The sequence below is a fragment of the Heterodontus francisci genome, chromosome 25 (assembly GCF_036365525.1).
Source record: "Heterodontus francisci isolate sHetFra1 chromosome 25, sHetFra1.hap1, whole genome shotgun sequence".
NCBI classification, from domain to species: domain Eukaryota; kingdom Metazoa; phylum Chordata; class Chondrichthyes; order Heterodontiformes; family Heterodontidae; genus Heterodontus; species Heterodontus francisci.
The window spans coordinates 60,170,072-60,192,072 of record NC_090395.1 but is presented as its reverse complement, the minus strand read 5'-3'; the positions used below and the strand labels follow the sequence as shown (position 1 = coordinate 60,192,072).

The 22,001-nt window shown below is 39.6% G+C and overlaps 1 protein-coding gene across 1 annotated transcript in view; it reads right to left on the bottom strand.

The window, feature by feature from the left end:
* The window catches only part of sort1a (sortilin 1a), an 85,925-nt gene that overhangs the window by 37,121 nt on the left and 26,803 nt on the right, over positions 1-22,001 (bottom strand). The window contains exons 7-13 of the mRNA XM_068057294.1: positions 18,426-18,475; positions 17,330-17,457; positions 13,072-13,216; positions 6,304-6,459; positions 5,447-5,553; positions 2,793-2,895; positions 1,445-1,616 (exon numbers count right to left, since the gene is read on the bottom strand). Coding sequence (XP_067913395.1) covers positions 1,445-1,616; positions 2,793-2,895; positions 5,447-5,553; positions 6,304-6,459; positions 13,072-13,216; positions 17,330-17,457; positions 18,426-18,475 — 861 coding nt within the window. The remainder of the gene's footprint in view (positions 1-1,444; positions 1,617-2,792; positions 2,896-5,446; positions 5,554-6,303; positions 6,460-13,071; positions 13,217-17,329; positions 17,458-18,425; positions 18,476-22,001) is intronic.

Here is a 22,001-nt window from a genome sequence, read left to right as displayed (position 1 = left end):
CAATGCATGAAAGAAAGAACACCAGCATGATCATCAGTCTGAGTGAGTTATGCTGCCGGCCAAAATGTCAGCCATTTCTGTAGGTCCTGGCACACTTATCTGAATGACTGTAGGGAACATAGGAGGCTGGGTCAGCAGAAAAGCACGTGCACAACTGTGCTATCCGCTCCAACAACGCTTGTGACCAACTTGCCGCAGCGCCGGGTTGGCTCAGTGACAGTAACTGGCAACTGTGGCCTGAAATTTCACTGCACCTTCTTGCAGGCACATTGCAATAATGAGTTATGGGGATGGATCTGTGGAGGGCAGAGAGAACAAGCCTCACAGTCACATAATACAGAACCACCCTGACTTCAGTTGCCAAGCTGGTTACCAGGCTGTTTCATAATTATTCTGCAGACATGCTCACACCTAGTACAATTGGTTTGATCCATCTCTTAGATTCCTACCTTTTCAGCCTTTGCAAAGAATCCTAGAATGATACAGCACAGGAGGAGGCTTTTCAGCCCATAAGCAGTTCCTCGGTAGAGCTTTCCAATTAGTCCCACTCCCCTGCTCTTTTCCCATACATAGTTTTGGATAATGTTTCCTTTAAAATATTTATTCAATTCCCTTTTGAATGTTACTATTGAATCTACTTCCACCATCCTGTCAGGCAGTGCATTCTAGTTCACAATAACTCGCTGTGTTCACGTTGCCTCTGTTTTTTTTGCCAATTGCCTTAAATCTGTGTCCTCTAGTTACTAACCCTTCTGCCACTGGAAACAGTTTCTCCTTATTTACTCCATCAAAACCCATGATTTTCAACACCTCTATTAAATCCCCTCTAAACCTGGTGTATTCTAAGGAAAACCACCCTTGCTTCTCCACATAACTAAAGCCCTGATCTCTGGTATCATTCTAGTAAATTTCTTCTGCAAGGTCTTCAAGACCTGAACATTATTCCTGAAGAGTGGTGCCCAGAATTAAACACAATACTCTAGCTGAGGCCTAACGAGCATTTTATAAAGGTTTAGCATAACTTCCTTGTTTTTGTACTCTATGCCTCTATTAATAAAGCCTAAAATCCCATGTGTTTTTTTTAAGCAGCCTTCTCATTTTGTCCTGCCATCTTCAAAGATTTGTATACATACACCCCAGGTCTCTCTGCATCAAGAGGAAAACCCAGTCTAAAATGTTTGAAAGCTACAATATATGAAACAGTGTGAGTGTTTAAAAATCTCCAGGCTACTATTGAGCTATGACAGAATTATGGAAGTGCAGTTACAACAGGATTGTAATGGAAAAAAATCCTTTTTTCTTCATAGCCTCTAGCACTGGCCACCCCCTCTCCAAAGGATTGATAATTAAATGTACCATTTCACAACTACATTGTAAATTTATTGATTAGTCAATTGCAAATGTAAAGCAGCACAGTTGTTCATTAACATGCAATAATACTCACTTTATCGTATTGACACTGTTAAACTCATTGTGCTCCACGGCAACTATCAAGCCTCCAGAGTCCAGAATGGTATAGTAATGGGGTCCCTTTAAAGCTTTAAACCAGGAATATCCACCATCATCAGACACATACACATCAGGTATCATTACAGAAATTGCATCCCCAACACTGCCTAGAAATCACAAAAGACACAATTCTAAAGTAATAAATGTGAGGTGACTTTTAAAACTCAATAGCTATTTCCCTAAAACAAAAAGCTCAAAATAGTTGGGCTAATCGAGTATTTACACTCGATCACTCTGCTGCAACTAAATTTGAACAATATTATCACAGTAAAGACTGTAAGGTTAAGAAACTTGTGGAAAGTATTTAATTATGTTGCATATTTTTCTCATTTATTCCTCAACTTCCCTTTTCAGCAATATAGATAGTAAATTCCCATTGCACAATGGCAGCCATTCCTAAAATTATAAACAGCAATAGTGTTAAAGACTGAGTTAGGCCAATAGAGTGTCACTACTCAAAGTCATCTTCTCTTGAGATACCAACAGAGCAGATTTCAAATTCATAACATTAGCAGTTTTTTAAAAAAAAACAAAAGCTTCCATATTACATTGCTATCCAAGAGACATTGTCACATAAAACAAAACTACTAACTGAAGATGAAGAGTTTAGCATAAGCCCATCCCTCCCACAATATTTTAAAGTCCTTCTCAATTGAACAACACCATTATTCTTTGCGCCCAGCATCAGCCTTGCAGCTGTAAAAGGTAAACTACAAAATGTAACTGTACAAATACAGTATGGTTATAAAATTAAATAAAATGCATGAACAAGCATATTTTAATGGCCAAAATAAGAGCAAAATACTGCAGATGTTGGAAATCTGAAATAAAAACAGAAAGTTCTGAAAATACTCAGCAGGTCTGGCAGCATGTGTGGAGAGAGAAGCAGAGTTAACGTTTCAGGTTGATGATCTTTCATCAGAACTGATGAAGGGTCACTGACCTGAAACGTTATCTCTGCTTCTCGCTCCACAGATGCTGCCAGACATTTTAATGGTTCCTGTTCTTTTAAGAGAATTTCAAGCAGAAAAGTAACCAGGGCAGCAGCAGCACATGGCAGGGGGCATAAGCAGCTCACCTGCCCTTTTGAAGAGGAAGCAATGCATGCCATGGGAAGACCTGAAAAAGGAATTGGATTGAGTGGGGTGTGGGGGTGAACGGAGAGAAAGCTCTTAAAAAGAAACAATTTAAATAGATTGCAGTTTCACTGAAGAATGCAAGTCTCTAAGAATATGTAAAGCCATAAAATAACTAACAGAACATAAAGTCAAAGAGCTTAATACCATGTGCTATAATCAGACCGACTGCATTTGGCTCAGACAGTGGTGGCATCGGTACATTCAGTTTCTGGGAAATGCTGTAAGATGCATGGATATGCAGACTACACTGTGGAAATTCAAAGACAAAAATTAGAATGGCTCAAAACAATGAATCACATCAAAAATTTAATACATCAGTTCACCAAAAATACACCAGAACTATAGCATTTTATTAAATGCACTCAACACTGGAAAAATTGGAACATTCAACACAATGCACAGAAATATCTGAATTGGTTTGTATACAGTAAAAAGTTAGGATTCTCCCTGGTACGGTACTAACATGTTGATATGACTTCTTAGTGCAATCTCGTAATACCGTTCTTGACCAGTTAAAAGAAAAACTTAATTCACTAGCTTTATTATTGGGGTTTGAGCTTCCCTAAAGCACCATTTGTCAAAAAAGCTCAAATTACATTAAAATATGATTGTTGATATCGACGCAGTTTGTTGGTCCCAAGTTTTCCCCGTTGAGATCCAACTAAAAAAAACGCAGCATTGTATAAAATGTTTCTATTCCTACTCCAACATATTCAAATCTGGGGTCACAGTCAAAACTTGTATTAAAATAAGTTGTGCGCTATTTGGAGTACTGATACTAAGAAATCTTTATAATGTGAACAAGTTCCTGTGTTGCGATTTAGAAGATCAATATTCCCAGATATTTCCACAGCATGTCATTTTCTCAGAATTCAATGAAAGTGTTACTTTTAAAAACACAAAGCCTGATCCTCACATTTAAAATACACAAATGAGTTAAACTATTATGTATTCAATCTAAGTCCTATTATACTGGATTGGTAGTACTGCACTCCTAACTCTCCAACCTCAAATTTGGTATACAGTTATCAAATGTGGGACTCCGACCACATTTTAAACTGTGTAGTGTGAGACCAACCTAAAATTTTGATCTCGCAATGGATTTGCGCTGATGTCTGCAATGCAACACTTAGTTTCTAGGGCATTGTGTTGGCTCTATTAAGATGCTTCACTACCATCGTTTATGCGCTCCTATACTTCTTAGATCAATGTTTTGTTAGGAAGAATATGTAAGCCAGGTTAAAGTGAGAGTATCACTGCATGTATGTACACGAGAGACATAATCTAGACAGGATTCAGCAGAAAGTTCCTCAGAAGTTGCTTCACAGGCTCACTTCATGCCCCCAAAACTTTGCAGCTGGAAGCAATTGAACTATAGGTGTTCTCAAAGTAGTAAACTTCAGTATTGAGAAATGGAAAGACAATAACATTGAGAAATATATTCTTAATTGAAACTGCAATCTAAGTGTCCCAAGAATATGTAATGATACGAAAAATTAACAGGGAGGTAGAGATAGAAGGTTGATTCCAAATACGAGCCGAAATATTCAAGGAGTGCAGAAGGACAGAAATACATTATACTATGCTAGATTCCGGTTCCCCTTTGGTGCCCAGTGTTGCTATGGGTTGGTGGAGGGGCCTTTCAAAATGTTAATAGTTTAAAAGTGACTTCTAAGCCATTTCTTAAAATTTGCAAACATTTTTCCTTCAACTGGTAGCACAAATACCTTGGTCCACATCACACTACAGTAGGCCTCAGATATATGCTGCAGCTATTCTCTGGCCACTCCCTGTCATAATTATATGATCCTCATGCTGAAGAGAAAAAACAGGCAGGGCCAAGACAAAACTGTAAAGGGCAGAAATCCTGCCCCATAGCATTTCCACCGGCACAACAGCTGAGCTAAAGAACTAAGCTAATGAGCATATGCTTGTGTGTAGTGGTCGAGTTTGGGAGAAAGTCAGAATGTCTACCATAACAAGACTACCACAAAGCTCATGAATCCCAAATTGGGACCTAAGCCACAAGGACCACAAAAGGAGACGTATGCAAAGGAAATGCTAAGCACTATAGCTACAGCTCCTTAGCTAGTCAAGATACGCAGAAGAGAGCAGCCTGATTAGCCAAGTGTATTGCAATGCATTATTACAAAATGTTTTCACTGTCAATAGGACTCTTCTAAAGTTAAATGCTCGAGGCTCAAAAGCTGCACCAGCCAATTTGGCACTGAAATTACTTACCTATTTTTCAAAAATGTTAAACTTTAATTAGGTCTTTCTGAGGATATTTTAGAAAAGTATTTTGTTTGTTATTTTTCATGCCAAATGAACTACAAATAGATCATACTTAAGCTACTGCTATACAACCACTTTCAAACTGATACAAAATGCTTCTGAGCGCATATCAATGCAAAAGTGTTAATCTGTTCATACTGCAGGCTACTCCAATATTTCCCTTTGCAGAACTTCTCTGAAATATATTCTTCAGTAGGTACTGGAATGCCCTTTTTCAATTTAAGGTCAGTCTCAATTCAACAGTTCAGTAGTTCTGCATGCAAATGGACTTGTACTTCCTCATGTAACCTGTAATGTTAATACCACAATGGTATTAACCCTCTCACCTGTAAATCACACTCACTGCAAACTAATCAGAAAATATGTTCAATTCTAAGCATTTCTCAAAGTTGCAGCTTTGAATTGTATAGAAAAGACTGAATATGCTGCAGTGAAAACTCCAGCAGAATGTTTTTAATATATCCAGACAAAAAGTCTTGGAGCTATTTATGTCACATACTCACCTCATCCTTATTTTTGGCAGTTGAATCACAATCACTATTCTCTGGTTTTCTTAAGGGCTGCCACTCTCCTCCTCTATCAAATGTAATGGCAGACTGAACAGAACCATCTAAAGGAAAATTGAAACATGCTATTTAATTTAGTCTCAGATAAGATCCATTTTCCCTGGATTTTCTAAGAACTAAATAAGGCTAGTGCTGAGTTCCTGCAATGACATTGAATTCCAAACTGAGTTGCAATCTTTGACTGAGATATTCTCACTTGCTGTATAACCCCCAATGGCATTTTCTGTCTCTTGACCAAATCACTACACAGCCCAAATGCTTAACAAATTGTGGCTCATTGGCCAATCACAAAAAACAGAACAAAAAGCAGCTCAGGCCATCCCACAAAGTAGGGTAGTGGGAGGGTGAAACAATTCCCATTAAGCAAGCACCTTTAAGACTTCACTGGTTCCCAAATAATAGGCATGTGTCTTGTAAGCATCCAAATGAAGTTCTCAACAATTCTAATAAATAGAAAACTGGCCACTGAACAGCAGTCTATTGCATGGAAGTACCCAAACCAATGCATCACAATAAAAGAAAATCCAATCACAAAGGAAACTTTAAATAAAAACATTTTCTTCACCAAATAAAGTGCCTTTTCCTTGTTTGACATCTGTGTAAACAGATTTCTTGGGCTATAACTTCATATTTGTTCAAGATGCAACATGCTTTAGCGCAGCAATGGACCAATATTAAGTTTACAAGACTGAAGAAACATTTAGTATTTTCAATATAAAAATTAAATGAAGCATATTTAAACTTCTAAATCAAGGCAAATTTTAAAAAAAGAAATGCAAGCATATTTTACTTACCTTCAGCAAGTACACTACTAACATATACTCCACGCAATGAAGTAACATTTGTAAAATCTGTCTCGCCTCCTGTTGTTGTGTACAAATGTCTCTCAAGAGATTTAGAATACACTATTCCACGATCATCGGAAACATAAATTGTGCCAAAGCCCGTATCTATATAGGGATGGGAAGGAAAAAAAATTAATGCATTTGTGCATTTTAAAAGAATGTAGGGAAGAGACAGTAGAAGCAGTATTACACACAGTTAATAATTTGTTAAAGAAAGGAGTAGTGTCAGAGGACTGGTGGATAGCCAATGTAATACCTATATTTAAGAAGATAGAACATATAGACCAGTCAGCTTAACATCAGTGGTCGGAACAATAATGGAATCTCTACTAAAGGAGAAAATAAAAAAAATCTGATAACCAAAATTTTCATAAGGAATAGTCAGCATGGAATTCAAATTTCATTGCATGGAGAGAGTACCCAAGGGTCATGGAGTAAATATAATTTATCTAGATTTCCAAAAGAGCTTCCATAAGGCACTAATAAATGAATGACCAAGGTCAGAGCATGTGGAGTAAGGGTTCAAGCAGAACAGATAGTTAGCTGGCTTCAAGACAGAACAGAAAGTAGGGGTAAAAGGTAGCAGAAGGTCTGAAGTGGGGTCCAACAAGGATCAGTGCTGGGACCACTGTTCTTCCCAATGTATGTTACTAGTTTAGACTTAGGAATCAAAAACACAATTTTTAAATTTGCAGATGGCACCATTTTTGTTTGGGGTTGGGGGAATTGGTCAACACAGAGGACTTCAACAAATTACAAGACATTAATAAACTTGCAGAATAGGCATATAACTGGCAAACAAATTTCAACATAAATGAGAGAAGTATTACATTTTGGTGAAGAAAAACCAAGGAGGTCACATATTTGGAAAGTAAGAATCCAATTGGGTAGAAGAACAAAGGTACTTTGGATACAAATATATAAAAATCAATAAACATAGCCATGCAAGTTAATAAGGTAATTAAAAAAGCAAACTAAGCACTAGGTATTATTTCTAGAGGGACAGAATTGAAAAGTGAAAACTGCACCACGCCTGTGGAAAGACCTGGCCAGCAGAAATGTCGACCTATACATGATTGGATCTTCCGGATCCCCACAAGACCCACTATTGGAAATTCATGGCAATCCTATAATATTTCCTGGCGATACTTGGGCGGTACCACGATCTGATGAACAACTGTCTATTCTTCATCCGCAGGTCTGTGAGAACATCTCCATTTCCTCATCAGAATCCCACTTTTAATACAGTTGCCTTCCGGAACTCCCTTTGCTTCAGCTTCAGTCAGAGCCAATTGTGCCACTTTATTTAACTCTGGATCAGCTTGCTGAACCTTGATCAGAGAAGACTTACTGAGCATTTACTTTGGATTATCCCAATCCCCAAAGGAGGTTTCAGATATTCAGCTATCGACCTGTGGTGCCACTTTTACCTCTGACAATAAAACTTGTTTAGCCATTGCTCAGGTCACTAAACATGAAGGAAAAATCCCTGGAACCTTTGCCTGCAACTGTTCTGTCTCTTTACCTTCATTTGTTTTTTTTCCTGACTACTGGAGAAGCTATACCTTCGCTCTGGCCAAATCATTCCCCAGGAGTAGGTCAACTCCATCTACAGGCAAACTATGTACAACTCCTTCGGTTACCATTCCAGATATTAGATCAGATACTAGGTGCGCCGATACAAAGGTACAATATCATTCACTAGACCATGGCATTCAGGTGCACTCTCTGGTGGAAACGTTATGCCTTCACCCAACAAAAGAGTTTGGGTTGCTTCTGTATCCCCAAGTAGAACTACAGGTTTAACTGCCTCACTTGAGGGATAAGGAGCTACTTTTCCTTTTGAAAAGGATTCCCTATAACTCTTGTTCACGTCTCCCGCACTCTGAACGGTCTTCGTACTTGGCCTTACAGCTGCAGTCAGAGCTATGACTTGATCTGTCATACACAGAGTCAGGCCCCTTTCTCTGCATTGGCCTCGTGTACCCAATAAGTCCCCGCAAATTCCAGCATTCTGCACAAAGGTGTCCCAATTTGTGGCAATGGTAACACTTAGGCTTTTGGACTTCACTTCCACGCTCAGCACCTTCCTTTCTGGCCTGAGGAGATCCTAGCTGTCCTTTCTCGTCTCCGACTACTTGACTTCCATTCACCCTCCCACCTTCCAACCTTCTCAGGTTTATGTGAGTTTCGGACAAAGGGTATGGGCTTGTAAACAAGCTCGTAATCATCAGCAACTTCCACTGCCTGTCTGGCTGTGGTTTTTTACATGGGTTCTTACTAACTGAGGGAGTGAACTTTTAAATTCTTCCAGGAGAATTATTTCCCTCAGGTTCTCATACATGTTTTCTACCTGGTTTGCCCACATCCAACGATCAAAATTAATTTGCTTTACCCTCTCAAATTCTATTCAAGTCTGCCCAGGCTGCCTCCAGACGCTCTGTAATCTTTGCCTGTACGCTTCAGGGACCAACTCATAAGCAATAATAGTCTTTTTTGGCCATCTCAATCTGCAGAAGCCTCCTCCGAAAGCATGGCATAAACTTCATGAGCTCTGCCCATCAACCTCCTTCTGCCACTTCATCTGTCTGGCTATATTTTCAAAAGAAATGAAAAATGTCTCAACGTCCCTTTCCTCAAATTTCAGGAAGGCTTGTACAAATTTAAAACAGCATTCCACTGGGTCCTGGGCTGGAGTCAGATCTTTCCCCACCAAAGTTTTCACTGGAGTCAAGGCCACCCCTTCGTCTTAGTTCCATCTTTGTTTAATGCTTATTCCATTCCTTCTCCTTCACTTTCTTTTGAAATTCAAGCTTAAGTTTTTCCAATGCTATTATTTTTTCTTTGTCAAGTTCAAGCTGCCTCATCCGCAACTGAATTTTAGCTAATTCAACTGTACTACCTTGTGGTTTGCCTCCTTCTTCTAATTGCAAATGCTGTGCGATTACTGCAATTATGTTTGCTTTCTGAGCTCCTGGTTTTAACTCTAACACCAACAATTCTGCCAAATCATTTAGCCTCACCTTAGTTAAGTTTCTCAAATCACTCAGGGATACATCCTCCTTCCCCAGAAAGGTTGTAGCAACTAACAAAGACATTCCAGTAGTGTAAACTTTACTCTAATGCACAAGCACCCTGTTTTTTTAACTTTTCCTCTTTTCAAATAGTATTACCCCACTTACAATTGCACGTCGTCAGCTTTGGGTATCCGGGACAATGTTACGACGGAGGAAGGAGGAGTGCATTGTCTTTTCTAGTTCCAATTCTCCACGTCATATCTATTTAAATGTTTATCCGATTACCTATACAGCCAATTATATACTCTATTTTCTATCCCAGAATAAAATACAACAACCAGGTTTCTTTAACACAGGTTCTCAAAAAAAAAATATTTAAAATAATGGAAGCACCTTCATAACAGCCTCAATCCAGTTCCAAGTACACGACAAAAAAAAAATGAAAAACACAAGCTCCGTTACATGGAGATAAAAAAAATATTGTGGGACATTCATCTGTGAAAAAAGTATAAATTTTAGGAGGAAACTCAAGCATGTAAAGCTTAAACTGGCACCTAACTCATTTCAGTGCCAGCACAATAGTATTTCTATTCCTACTGATATTCTTCACTTTGATCGACACAGAACAATGTAAAAGCAGAAATTTCTTTGATATGGTGTAAATATTTTACAGGCATTTCAATTTTAGGTCAAAATTACAAGATCAGCCATGACACCTGCCATAATAAAAGCCTAGTCATTCAAGCAACTAGCCAACTTGAATGATTCAAGAGGGGGAAAATTATGCTGGTGACGGGGGTCTTAACGTCAGGGAAAACATACACCGAGATCCCTGCGTTGCCTCTTCTATGGAAGGCTTACCAAATTTATGCCAAAGGATTTAGGATCCGATCACCAAAAGTCCGTGCCTTGCGGAGTTGTCAGCCAGAGGCCAGTGGCTGCTGCTGTAGCTGCACCTACCGGAGGCTGAGGAGAATCACTGGAGTCAGGCCTCAGGTAGATCAGGGCTGGAAGGGTGTGGGATGGTCCTCAGCGGCCTCCTCACCATCCCAATGCCAGGTACTAAGCGCCTTTGAATGAGAGATCTAGATCCAACCCCCAGAGCCAGGAAGCAGCCCACATAGTTCTCGTACCATGCTTCCCCTGCGGCGACAGGGCCACCCACCACATGGGTAACTGCGGCTGCGGTGCAAAGCGGCCCTTAACTGGGGGTGAATTACCAAGTTAAGGGCTTCAACTCGTGATGGGGCAGGAATGCCGCTCACAGACCTTCCTGCCCTGGGCTAAATTTCAGTGGCGACAGGATGTCCCCACCAGCAACCCCCCCGCCACCATCCTAACTAAATTTGTGCTCTCCCCACCTCCAAACCCACTATGGGGTAGAGCATAAAATTCCACCCAAAATGTCAATGAAGGTTTAACATGACTATTCTTGAAAACCATTGTGTTGTTTTGACAACAAAAGCATTCATATAGCACTGTCAACACAGAAAATCTTTCCAAGGTGCATCAGACAAAATGGGCACCGAGATAAGGGAGCTATTAGATGCAGTATACAAAACACTTGACCAGAGATAGGTTTTAATGAAGGCCTTAGAAAAATCCAGAAGGACAGTGGAGAGAGGGAAGGATTTAGGGAAGGAGTGTGAGGCTAGACAGCTAAAGATATAGCTGCCAGTGGTGAGATGAAAAGGAGAGAGAAATATACATAAAGGCCAGGATCGGAAGAATGGAGATCTTGAGGGTAAGAGTGTTGTAGGACTGTCAAAGAGCCACAACCATAAAGGGAATTTAAAACATTGAGAATTTTAAATTGGCACCATTGGGAAGCTGAGAGCCTATCTAATTCAGCAAGAGCCTGGGTGATGAATGAGCAGGATAGGATACAGGATAGAGATTTAGATGTACAGGGATGGAAAAAGGAAGACCGCCCATAAGACCATTGGGATAGACAAGTCAGATAACGTCAAAAACATAAATGAAAGTTTCAGTGATGGATAGGCTGAGGCAGGAGCAGAGTTGGGCAACGTTACCGAAGTGCAAATAGACAGGATTTATAACGGGGAAATGGGGTCCAAAGTTCAGCCCATGGTTGAATGGGACTCTTAGTTTGCTAATAGTCTGGTTCATCCAGAGACAATGGGCGGAAGTGGGATTGAATCAACGATTAGGGTACAGGGGCTGAGGGGAATAGTTTCAGTCTTCCCAATATTTAATTGGAAGAAACTACTGCTCATTCAAGACTGAATGTTAGTGCTCCGCAAAGAGTGGGCATGGATTCAATGGGCCAAATGGCCTCCTTCTAGGCCGTAAATTACTATGACTCTAAGCAATCTGACTGCACAACAGTAGTGCAAGAATGGCAGCTGAATGCTTTCAGCATACATGTGGAAGCTTATCCCATGTCTGCAGATGTCAACAAGGGGCATCATGTAAATGAGGAAGACGAGAGCCAATGTGATAAGCATGCAGCTTTTGAAATATCCAACTACAATTTAATTATTTTACACTTAATTAGTTTCACAAATTTTTAAAAGGGATCCAAGATGGTTACTAACTTTTCAGATATATGCAAATACCTCGTAATAGGGCGGCACAGTGGCGCAGTGGTTAGCACCGCAGCCTCACAGCTCCAGCGACCCGGGTTCAATTCTGGGTACTGCCTGTGTGGAGTTTGCAAGTTCTCCCTGTGTCTGCGTGGGTTTCCTCCGGGTGCTCCAGTTTCCTCCCACATGCCAAAGACTTGCAGGTTGATAGGTTAATTGGCCATTATAAATTGCCCCTAGTATAGGAAAGTGGTAGGGAAATATAGGGACAGGTGGGGATATGTGATTAGTGTAGGATTAGTATAAATGGGTGGTTGATGGTCGGCACAGATTCGGTGGGCCGAAGGGCCTGTTTCAGTGCTGTATCTCTAAACTAAACTAAATAAAATCAATAAAGAGCAATCTGGAGGCAAAAAACAAGATTCAACTATAACTTTTCTCAGCATTCTCAAAGATCATAGTTCACTAGTATAATTCAGTGAAGTTTTCTTTACCCTTCATTTCTGAAGCAGTGCTTGTCAGAAGCACTTTACCACCAAAGCCTCTTTACTAAATGGGTGATCTTGCTATCAAGATTTCAAAAATGATTTTAAATGACCTTTAAGCTATTAAGCGACGTCCTTAAAGATGAAGTTTGACTATTAAGTCAGATCACCTCCTCCCACTCCCCAAGTTGAAAAACTGTTGCCAAGAATTAGGATGCAACTTCAAATATTTTTTACACCAAAAATGCTATCATATCAAATAATTTCAGAAAACACAAGGGGTATTGGCTTAGAGATTCACTAATGCAAAAAGTGAAATTTCAATCAGCTATATGTATGTTAATTTTAACTCATATCTCTGCTGTCATCTATAACAACCATTCCAAGTAAAAGAAAACAAAATTACGCAAAGTTAAAAGGGACACCAAACTTGATCCACACACACAAACACACACACAATTTCAAAAAAAGTGAGTTCCAACAAGTTCATCTTTAAAAAGCAAAATATTGCAGATGCTAGGAATCTGAAATGAAATACTGGAATGGTTCTGATGAAAGGTCATAGACCTTCCTCTCACCACAAGTTCACCTTTAAGCAGTACTTATAAATCTGAAAATAGGCATGGCACAACATTGTGACTGGATGTTAATTCAGAAGCAAACACCTACCACCAGGGTCATCGACATGCATGAACACCATGTCATCATTTGCTGCCAGTATGGAGTAGAACTGTTCAGCGCTTACATGAGGCAACTGTGCCATATTCCAGGTGTCTCCCATATCCAAGGACACATGGAGTGCCCTTAAACTGGTCTATAAGATAAGATAAATAAACATTTTCTAATAGCTGCAATGGTGAGAAAAATCCAAAGATTACAAACAAAATTAAACAGATTACACAATATGCATGAATTATACTGTATAATTTAAGGGAGAGGCATGACTTTTTTTTTAAATCACCCTTTTGGTTACCCAATATGAAAGGCACACAACTGAGACGGGTAAACCCTCACTCTCTCTCCAGGAATGCTTTAAAGTTTTCAAAAAAAAAAAATCCTGGACAGCCCCAATGTTCTGAATTTTCCATTTGACAAATTGTATCTTATTGAACAGGACTCATCAAGCTATATAATTTTGCTATCAGAAATATTAAACAATTATGCTACTAAGGATTTAACTGATCTAACTAAATTCAAATGACAGCTTAAAGTTGCAATCTTTTTCCTTTGCTTTTGGCCTCCTTGTCTCAAGAGACAATAAGTAAGCGCCTAGAGATGGTCAGTGGCTTGTGGAGCAGCTATAAAGGCAAGTTCTAGAGTGACAGACTCTTCCACAGGCACTGCAGGTAAAGTTGGTTGTCGGGGCTGTTACACAGTTGGCTCTCTGCTTACACTAAAGTTGCAATATACCACTCTAAAAGCACATACATATAAGATCCCATATAAATATGCTAACAAAATTACTATTTCAAATTCAGATTTACTATTTTGGAGTTGAGGTGATCACAAATGCATAATTTGGGACCACAACTGGAAATTGAAATTCTGGCCTGTTTTCTTGCCTTACTCACCAAACAAAATCTCTTAAAAAGATTATCTAATCCTATCACTGTCCTCATTAAAGTTCTACCTGTGAATCTTTATTTACTAATACTTATTGTATTATTTGGCAATAGTAAAAATTAATAGATTAACACTCAAGCTACATTTTAGATTAGAAATCTAGATTTTTATTCTTTCTTTATTGTACAAGTTGAAATTTAAGATGGAGAAATTCCATTTTCTTTTCTTTATGATTCCAAACAGGAAAAAACTCTGTCCCAATGAATGATACTTTTTAACATTCTCCCCAACCCCCATGTTCCCCATATAACTCAAGATGAAGGCCATTGCATTGGCACAAGCACCTATTATCTAGAAAGGTTTTTTCTAATATATTAGGAGATACTAACAAATTTAAAACGCCAAAGCTTATCAGTCAAGATGGCAGGGAAGATAGTCGAGCAACTGGATGAGAATTTACTCATAAGAAATTTGTTGGAACTTGAAAATAAATTGCTCAGGAGAGGGCTGAAAGTAATGTTGAATTAAAAATAGCATTGCATATTTGGAATTTTGTTTTGCAAGGATCACAATGTTATCTTAATATATTGAACTTTATATCATCTGTGATGCTGGACAGAGTGTGCTGCATAAACAGCACATTTACACTTGGCTGTATTCGAATGTATTCCCAGCTGGAGTTCATTAGTTAGTACATGTATGAACCCAACTATATTGGTAAATAAAAGCTTCATAGGCTTCTTGTACACTGAGCAATGCCTTGATTTGATTCATTAACAAAGTCCAAGATATTCTTTCAAAGAAACATTTGTAACACTAAGTATCTAATTCAGTTTCCAAGCATTGTAACTTTATGGCTATCAGCAGTTCAACAAGTCAAATTGAACTGTAGTTTGAGGGCATATTAATCTTGCAAGGGTGACCAGAGTGCATCATTTAGTACAAAATCAAAATACTGCAGATGCTGGAAATCAGGTCAGACAGCATCTATGGAGAGAAACAAAGTTAGTGTTTCAGGTCAATGACCTGATGACCAAACTTTGTTTCTCTTTCCACAGATGCTGCCCCACCTGATGAGTATTTCCAACAATTTCAGTTTTTAAATTTGGGTCATTTGGTCTTTTTTTAAAAATTCATTCATGGGATGCAGGCGTCACTGGCCAGGCCAGCATTAATTGCCCATCCCTAATTGCCCTTGAGAAGGTGGCGGTGAGCTGCCTTCTTGAACCGCTGCAGTCCACTGGGAGTAGGTATACCCACAGTGCTATTAGGAAGGGAGTTCCAGGATTTTGACCCAGCGACAGTGAAGGAACGGCGATATAGTTCTAAATTAGGATGGTGTGTGACTTGGAGGGGATCTTGCAGGTGGTGGCGTTCCCATGTATTTGCTGCCCTTGCCCTTCTAGTTGGTAGAGGTCGCGGGTTTGGAAGGTGCTGTCTAAGGAGCCTTGGTGCATTGCTCCAGTGCATCTTGTAGATGGTACACACTGCTGCCACTGTGCAACGATGGTGGAGGGAGTGAATGTTTGTAGATGGGGTGCCAATCAAGCGGGCTGCTTGGTCCTGGATGGTGTCGAGCTTCTCGAGTATTGTTGGAGCTGCACCCATCCAGGCAAGTGGAGAGTATTCCATCACACTCCTGACTTGTGCCTTGTAGATGGTGGACAGACTTTGGGGAGTCAGGAGGTGAGTTACTCGCCTCAGGATTCCTAGCCTCTGACCTGCTCTTGTAGCCACGGTATTTATATGGCTATTCCAGTTCAGTTTTTGGTCAATGGTAGCCCCTAGGATGTTGATAGTGGGGGATTCAGTGGTGGTAATGCCATTGAATGTCAAGGGGAGATGGTTAGATTCTCTCTTGTTGGATATGGTCATTGCCTGGCACTTGTGTGGTGCGAATGTTACTCGCCACTTATCAGCCCAAGCCTGGATATTGTCCAGGTCTTGCTGCATTTCTACACGGACTGCTTCGGTATCTGAGTCACGAATGGTGCTGAACATTGTGCAATCATCAGCGAACATCCCCACTTCTGACCTTATGATTGAAGGAAGGTCATTATAGTAGCCATTACTGTATGTAATGATGTTTAAGCAAGATTTCGTCATCGAACACATAACCCAGACATTACTGTAGGACACAAAATCTGGGAGTATTTTCCTTTCCCCTCTAAATATACATAAATAAAAATGTCAACACTGAGCTTTCTAAAACCCACTAAAGTTCACAAAGCCCACTAAAGTAAACAGAGTACTTCAAATTCAGTTGATTTGAGTGCCCACTAAAAGTTATTTTGCAGATCTTCAGTTTGCTTTCACAAGACTGGCTTTACAATACTTGTGTACAAATAATGTGAACCAGAACTTACACAAATGGATATTTCTCTTAGGCAAATCTTTTCACCAGAAAAAATATTTACGCTCATGTTCCTGCAAACGAAAGGATTATGTAGTACAAAAATACAGGAAGGGCATAGCAGCTTTAAAAAACTACTTGCGTAACTCACACCAGTTATGCTGTTCAGCATTATTTGTTTTACTTCCTTTTGAATTGATTGCTAATATCACTCAATTTTGAAGTGGCACAGTTTCAACATGGTTCAGCTCAACTTTTTGAGGTGCTGAAACTACAGATGGCCTTTCAATATCTGCCAATTATTGTCATGTCAATTTTCACCTCTTCCCCTCCTGAGCTTCAGGCAATGGCTCTTCCCAGCGGCACAGTTCCTTCCAAAAGTCAGTCATCTTCCAGTACCACATGCAGGACTCGATAGGGAGTGCCTCTAGACTACTCAACCATGTTGATTAGACATTACAGGGGAGCCTGATTCTATTCTCACCCAATTACCATATATGCATACCTTCAACAGGAAAAGCTAAAAGCAATCAGAACCAGATGATTTAGCAGAACTTTGCTCCCTAGCTGCTTTCTCAGGCTTCAGAGGAAAACTGCTTCAACCACCACCCACAGCTGTGAAGAGCTAACCCAGTACACACCAACTATTTCCTCTTACAAAACAATTAAAAGCCACTGACCAAATCAATTATTTCTCATGGTTTGGGGTTTCACAAATTGATAGGTTGGATAAACAGCTAAAGAAAGGACTATGCTTTGATATTGCATAAGCTCTTTCAAAAGAATGAGTCATTACCTAGCTGTGCTCTCATTTCCTCTTGACACTTGATTTGACATGGGAATAAATTATTTTCCTACAGTTGCATCATGGTTTGGAGACTAGAATAAGGAAGGGGAATCAAGTTTGGGATATATGAAAATGATATATGCCTTCACCAATGGCAGAGTGACTGTAAAGCCAGTAATTGTTCATGTGCGTAATTTCTGAAAATTCCCTTCATAAATCTTTACCTTATCAGTCATAACAGAAGCAAAGAGGAAACGTCCTCCTAGTCCAAATGAGTATATTTTTGATCCAATAGTTTTGAATGTTTTTCCAAAATCATCTGTCCTTTTAAGCTCCAACAGGCCCCTTGCAGCTAAAAACAAAATGCATCTTCATCAGTCCCTATACAGATTTGGAGTAGCGGCCTTAGCACAGAACTCGGGCTTCAAATTTACAAGAATATTTTAAGTAAACAGTTTGAATACTCGTAACAGCAACAGTCACTTCCCAGCGATGTCCACATCCATGAATGAATAAAAAGAAGTTAATACTTTCAGTCCCAGCTTCATTGAACAAATACAAGCTCTAAAAGCTGGTTAACTACTTAACAATTCTATATCAATTATAAATGAAAATCTAGACTTTTCTACTGAATAGCAAACTGTCAAAAGAGATACACTGTAGGTGTTCCCAATGCATAATTACCATAGTAAAACAATAAAAATAGCTGACACTGCCAATCAGCATTCACATACTAAAGAAAAAATATGCATGCTTTTACTGCTTTCCAGCATTGTTACTGGCACATTGATTCTGGGACACAGATACTAACAATGGTATTCTGCAAATGAGGGCTCTAGAGTACGTGAGCAGCAAGTCTGCACAGTTAAACAGACAACTGTCTCCGTGAATAGTACTCAGGCACACAATTAAGAGTCCACTGGACAGAAAGGACAAAATTCAATGCATAAAACATCAGTTTTGTTCATTTTCACAGAAGCCTTTTTAAAAATTGCAAGGATCAATTGTGAAAAAGTTAATTTTCATATCAACACAAGCAGATGCATGTAGCATAATATGCTAGGATTAAGTATCTACACAAATCATATTTCATAAATGCAGCAAATGAACTGTCAAAATGGATTAAAAACAAACCCCTGCAGGCTTCTGAAGTGCAAGAAAAGTAAACAAAAAAGACAAAATTAAATCTAAATGGTAACAAAAAAAAGTGTTATATCTTAAACCAAAACTTGTAACCAAATTATAATCCCACGTCCTTCCTAGAAGTGTTGCAAAATAGGATTTTCAGTAACTTTAATATATGGTATTGACATAACTTACAACAAGATCCATTGGGGTGGGTTGTGAAGAAAATAGAATCATTTTTTCCCCTGAAATAAAGCAAAGACAATCAAATGGACAACAATGCTTACTATACAAGACATAAATTGTCATACAAAACCTTTTCTTTGAGGGGGCGGGGGGGCAAGGAGAGGGAGAAAAGGGAAGAGAAAAGTACTTACAAAAAAGGCTTATAGATCAAGAGATAATCTTTTTGTAATGGCCAAACATTTACTAAGAATCTGTTGCATAAACAAGAAATCATGTACAAATTTACTTCAGCTATTCCCATCTATTCACTTCTCTTCCCATTTAAGTGATGTATCTCCAATTTGATGAATTCAGTTGTTAAATGGTGTCACTGATTTTATATATTCACTTTACCCCTTAGTAGAGTGAATCTGATAAATCAGAAGAGAACTTGCTTGTATATTTGGAGGCCAATAGTCTTCCTTTGCTAATTTCAACAAAAGATCTTAGCTGAAGAGTGTGTTTTTCTTTGCTAAAATTAGTCAAGACAGGAATCTCAGTCTTGTAGAAAGTACACAGAATAAATGAGGGGTACTTTTTCTACTCTATTAACCAGTCTCATAGCTAACTGCAATTCTTCTGTGCTCTTCAAATTATACAGTGAATAGTGCTTCAAGCTGCTTTCAACTAATGGTTTCCACAAATACACTGAAAAGATAAGTAGCATTCTACACAACATAATGAGAAATACCCTTTTAGGTTAAGTGCAAATTGGAGTTTGATTAGAACAAAGTCAGAGTTAAGTTTACCATTTATGGCTTTTATTTAAAAAAAAAAACAAAAAGCATTATTTTCTCAGCCTGCACCTCGAAAACATTATTATTGATCACCCTCCCCAGCTAAATCCACTACTACTTGGGATTATCGTTAAGGCCAAAGACACCTTTTTCAGCCTCTTACAACCCAAATCCACAACTCCCTCCATCCAACAGAATGTGACAATCTCAGATTTGCTGTATCAAAACTGAGACCACCTGCCAACTGTATTAGTTCTATTACATCCTTAATTTCACCTTCCCAGTACCAATTTATGTCACTTTGTAGCTTCTCTTCAGACCCTCTTTATAATTCTAACCAACTGCTTCCTCAACTTCTTCCATGTCAAAACATCTATTTTTCTCTACCTTCAATGCTCACTGACATGGTTCATATATTTTTTGTACAGACCTCCAAAGAACCCTTCTCAAAAGATTTTCCTCAGCCTCTCCACCCTTTCCAATTACCACCTCATCCCTAGCCTGTCTTTCCTCAACTCCATGCTCACTTCTCCCACCAATCTCTATCCAAATACTTCAATTTGGTTTCTGAGCTGCCCACAATGCCAAGACTAGTTAAAATTGCTGGTATCCTTAGTGATACCAGACACCTCATCTTTTCTTGTGCTTTCCACTGCATTCTACGTTGTCAATCATTGCATGCTGCTTTCTTTCCTCTGTGATCCACATCTGTGGGACCAGACTTGCTTGGTTCCATTCCTACCTATGATAAAAGGGAAAGCACATGTCTAATAATGCCATTTTCCCCAGACATGGTCACTTCAAGGTTCCCAAAGCTTTTTAAAATATATATGTTGTTCCTTTGTAACATAATCCATAAACATGAGACATGTTACCACATGCACAATATCACCCTTGACTCTACAAACACCACTCTGTTGTCATACTGTCTTCCCAATACAATCATGCTTAGATCAGAACGTGTCTCCAATTTAACACTGGCAAGACCAAGCCCCTAACACCAAACGATGCATTCGACCCATGAGGTGACTGCAAACCGACATTTCATCCATCACTAAAATTACTTGTTTTCATCTCATCACCTGCTCTTCCACACCTGATCACGACCGAAACTTTTACCCATATTTGTATTACCTCCTGACTCCATCTCTTTCTGGCCCCCAACAAGCTACATAAACTACAACTCAACAAAAAACCTACTCCACATCTTTTCCCATTATCTCATTATTTCTGCCCTTACCAAAATAATTGCTTCCTCCTCCCCATTAACAGCTAATTCCAAATCCTCATTTACAACTTATGCTCTCTCTATAGGTTCATCACCATTCTACCACTACAATCATGGGCAACCCAACTAAAGGCCGGCTCTGATCTGCAAATGAAACACGACCCGAGCCCAACAGAACCACATCCAACCCCAAGCCCGACCCGGCCAGAGTCCTTCCATTTTTTTCCCGCACCCAACCATCAGTTAACCTACCTTACGTTTTTCACTTTGTTGCTGATCTTAAAATAACTAACAAAACCACCTTTCAAGCCCAAAAAGTAAATCAACATTGTAGCCACTTATCTGAGGTTGTGATAGAGCGTGTCCGACCCGGCCCCAAATGCCAGACCCGGAAGTGCAACCTGACCTGAACCCGACACGTCGTGGGGTTCCGTCGGGTTTAGGTTGGGTAACCGGCCTTTAAACCAAACATTCCTACCAGTACCCTTCTAACTCTGGCCTTGCAGGAAATCTCCCTTCTTTCCTCCCTTCTCCCCCACTTCAACTTGGAAATACAGCCTTCAGCCAAACTCTTTGGAACTACCTCAATACACCCACTTTGCTATCTTCCTCCATCCTTCAAAAACTGATACTCTCAATCATCTTCAAAAGTATGACTGTTCAGGATCCTTACTGCTCAGCATCCATCCTCCTTTGTGAAGTGCTCTAGCTCCAACTCAATTCCAGAACAGTGGGATCAAATAAAGTCAGCTACACTAGACTTTTGTGCCCAAACCATTGGGCTTGGACATCGCCGTCACCAAGACTGGTTCAACAAAACTGCTGTAACAAAACTGCTGTCAAATGTGTGACCTCCTGGAACAAAAATGAGCAGTCTTCATTGTAGAGCAACCCAAAGTCACAACTCAAGAAGGCAGCACACTAACAGCTCAAGGATGATGCCCCAAGACAAATTCAGAGGATAATTCGTCGGCTGATTCAAGAACGTCTACTCAGGGTTGCGAATTTCTCCCATAGGTCTTTGAGAGACTGAGCTGGTCGATTTGCAACCTGCAGATCTTTGGGGTTCAAGCAAGGCTGTGTGATCACCCCAATACTATTCACAATCTACTGATGGCAGCTATTCACCTCAAAGATCAACTGCCCTCTCGTGTCAGTATTTAAAAAATCTCAGTCTCCTATGAGCCAAAACTAAATGTACTACCATAGACATACACGAGCTAGAGTTTGCGGATGACTGCAGTGTCGGTGCCCACTCTGCACTAGATTTGCAAGCCACTCTCTTCAATTCTGCATACAAGAAACTCGGCCAGTCCTTGAATGTTGCCAAAACAAAACTTATAACAACCCACACCAGATCAGCCAAATATTCCATCTCCCATATACATTGAAGGAGAGATTCTAGAATATGTTGAGCACTTCTCATACCTTGGCCACCAGTGACAAGGAAATCCAACACCGGATCAGCTGCGCCAGTTCGGCCTTCTGCAGACTATAGCAGTGAGTGTTTGACAACAAACATCTCCTCAAATCAACAAAAATTTTAGTGTACAGAGCCCTTCATGTCACCACGCTCCTGTA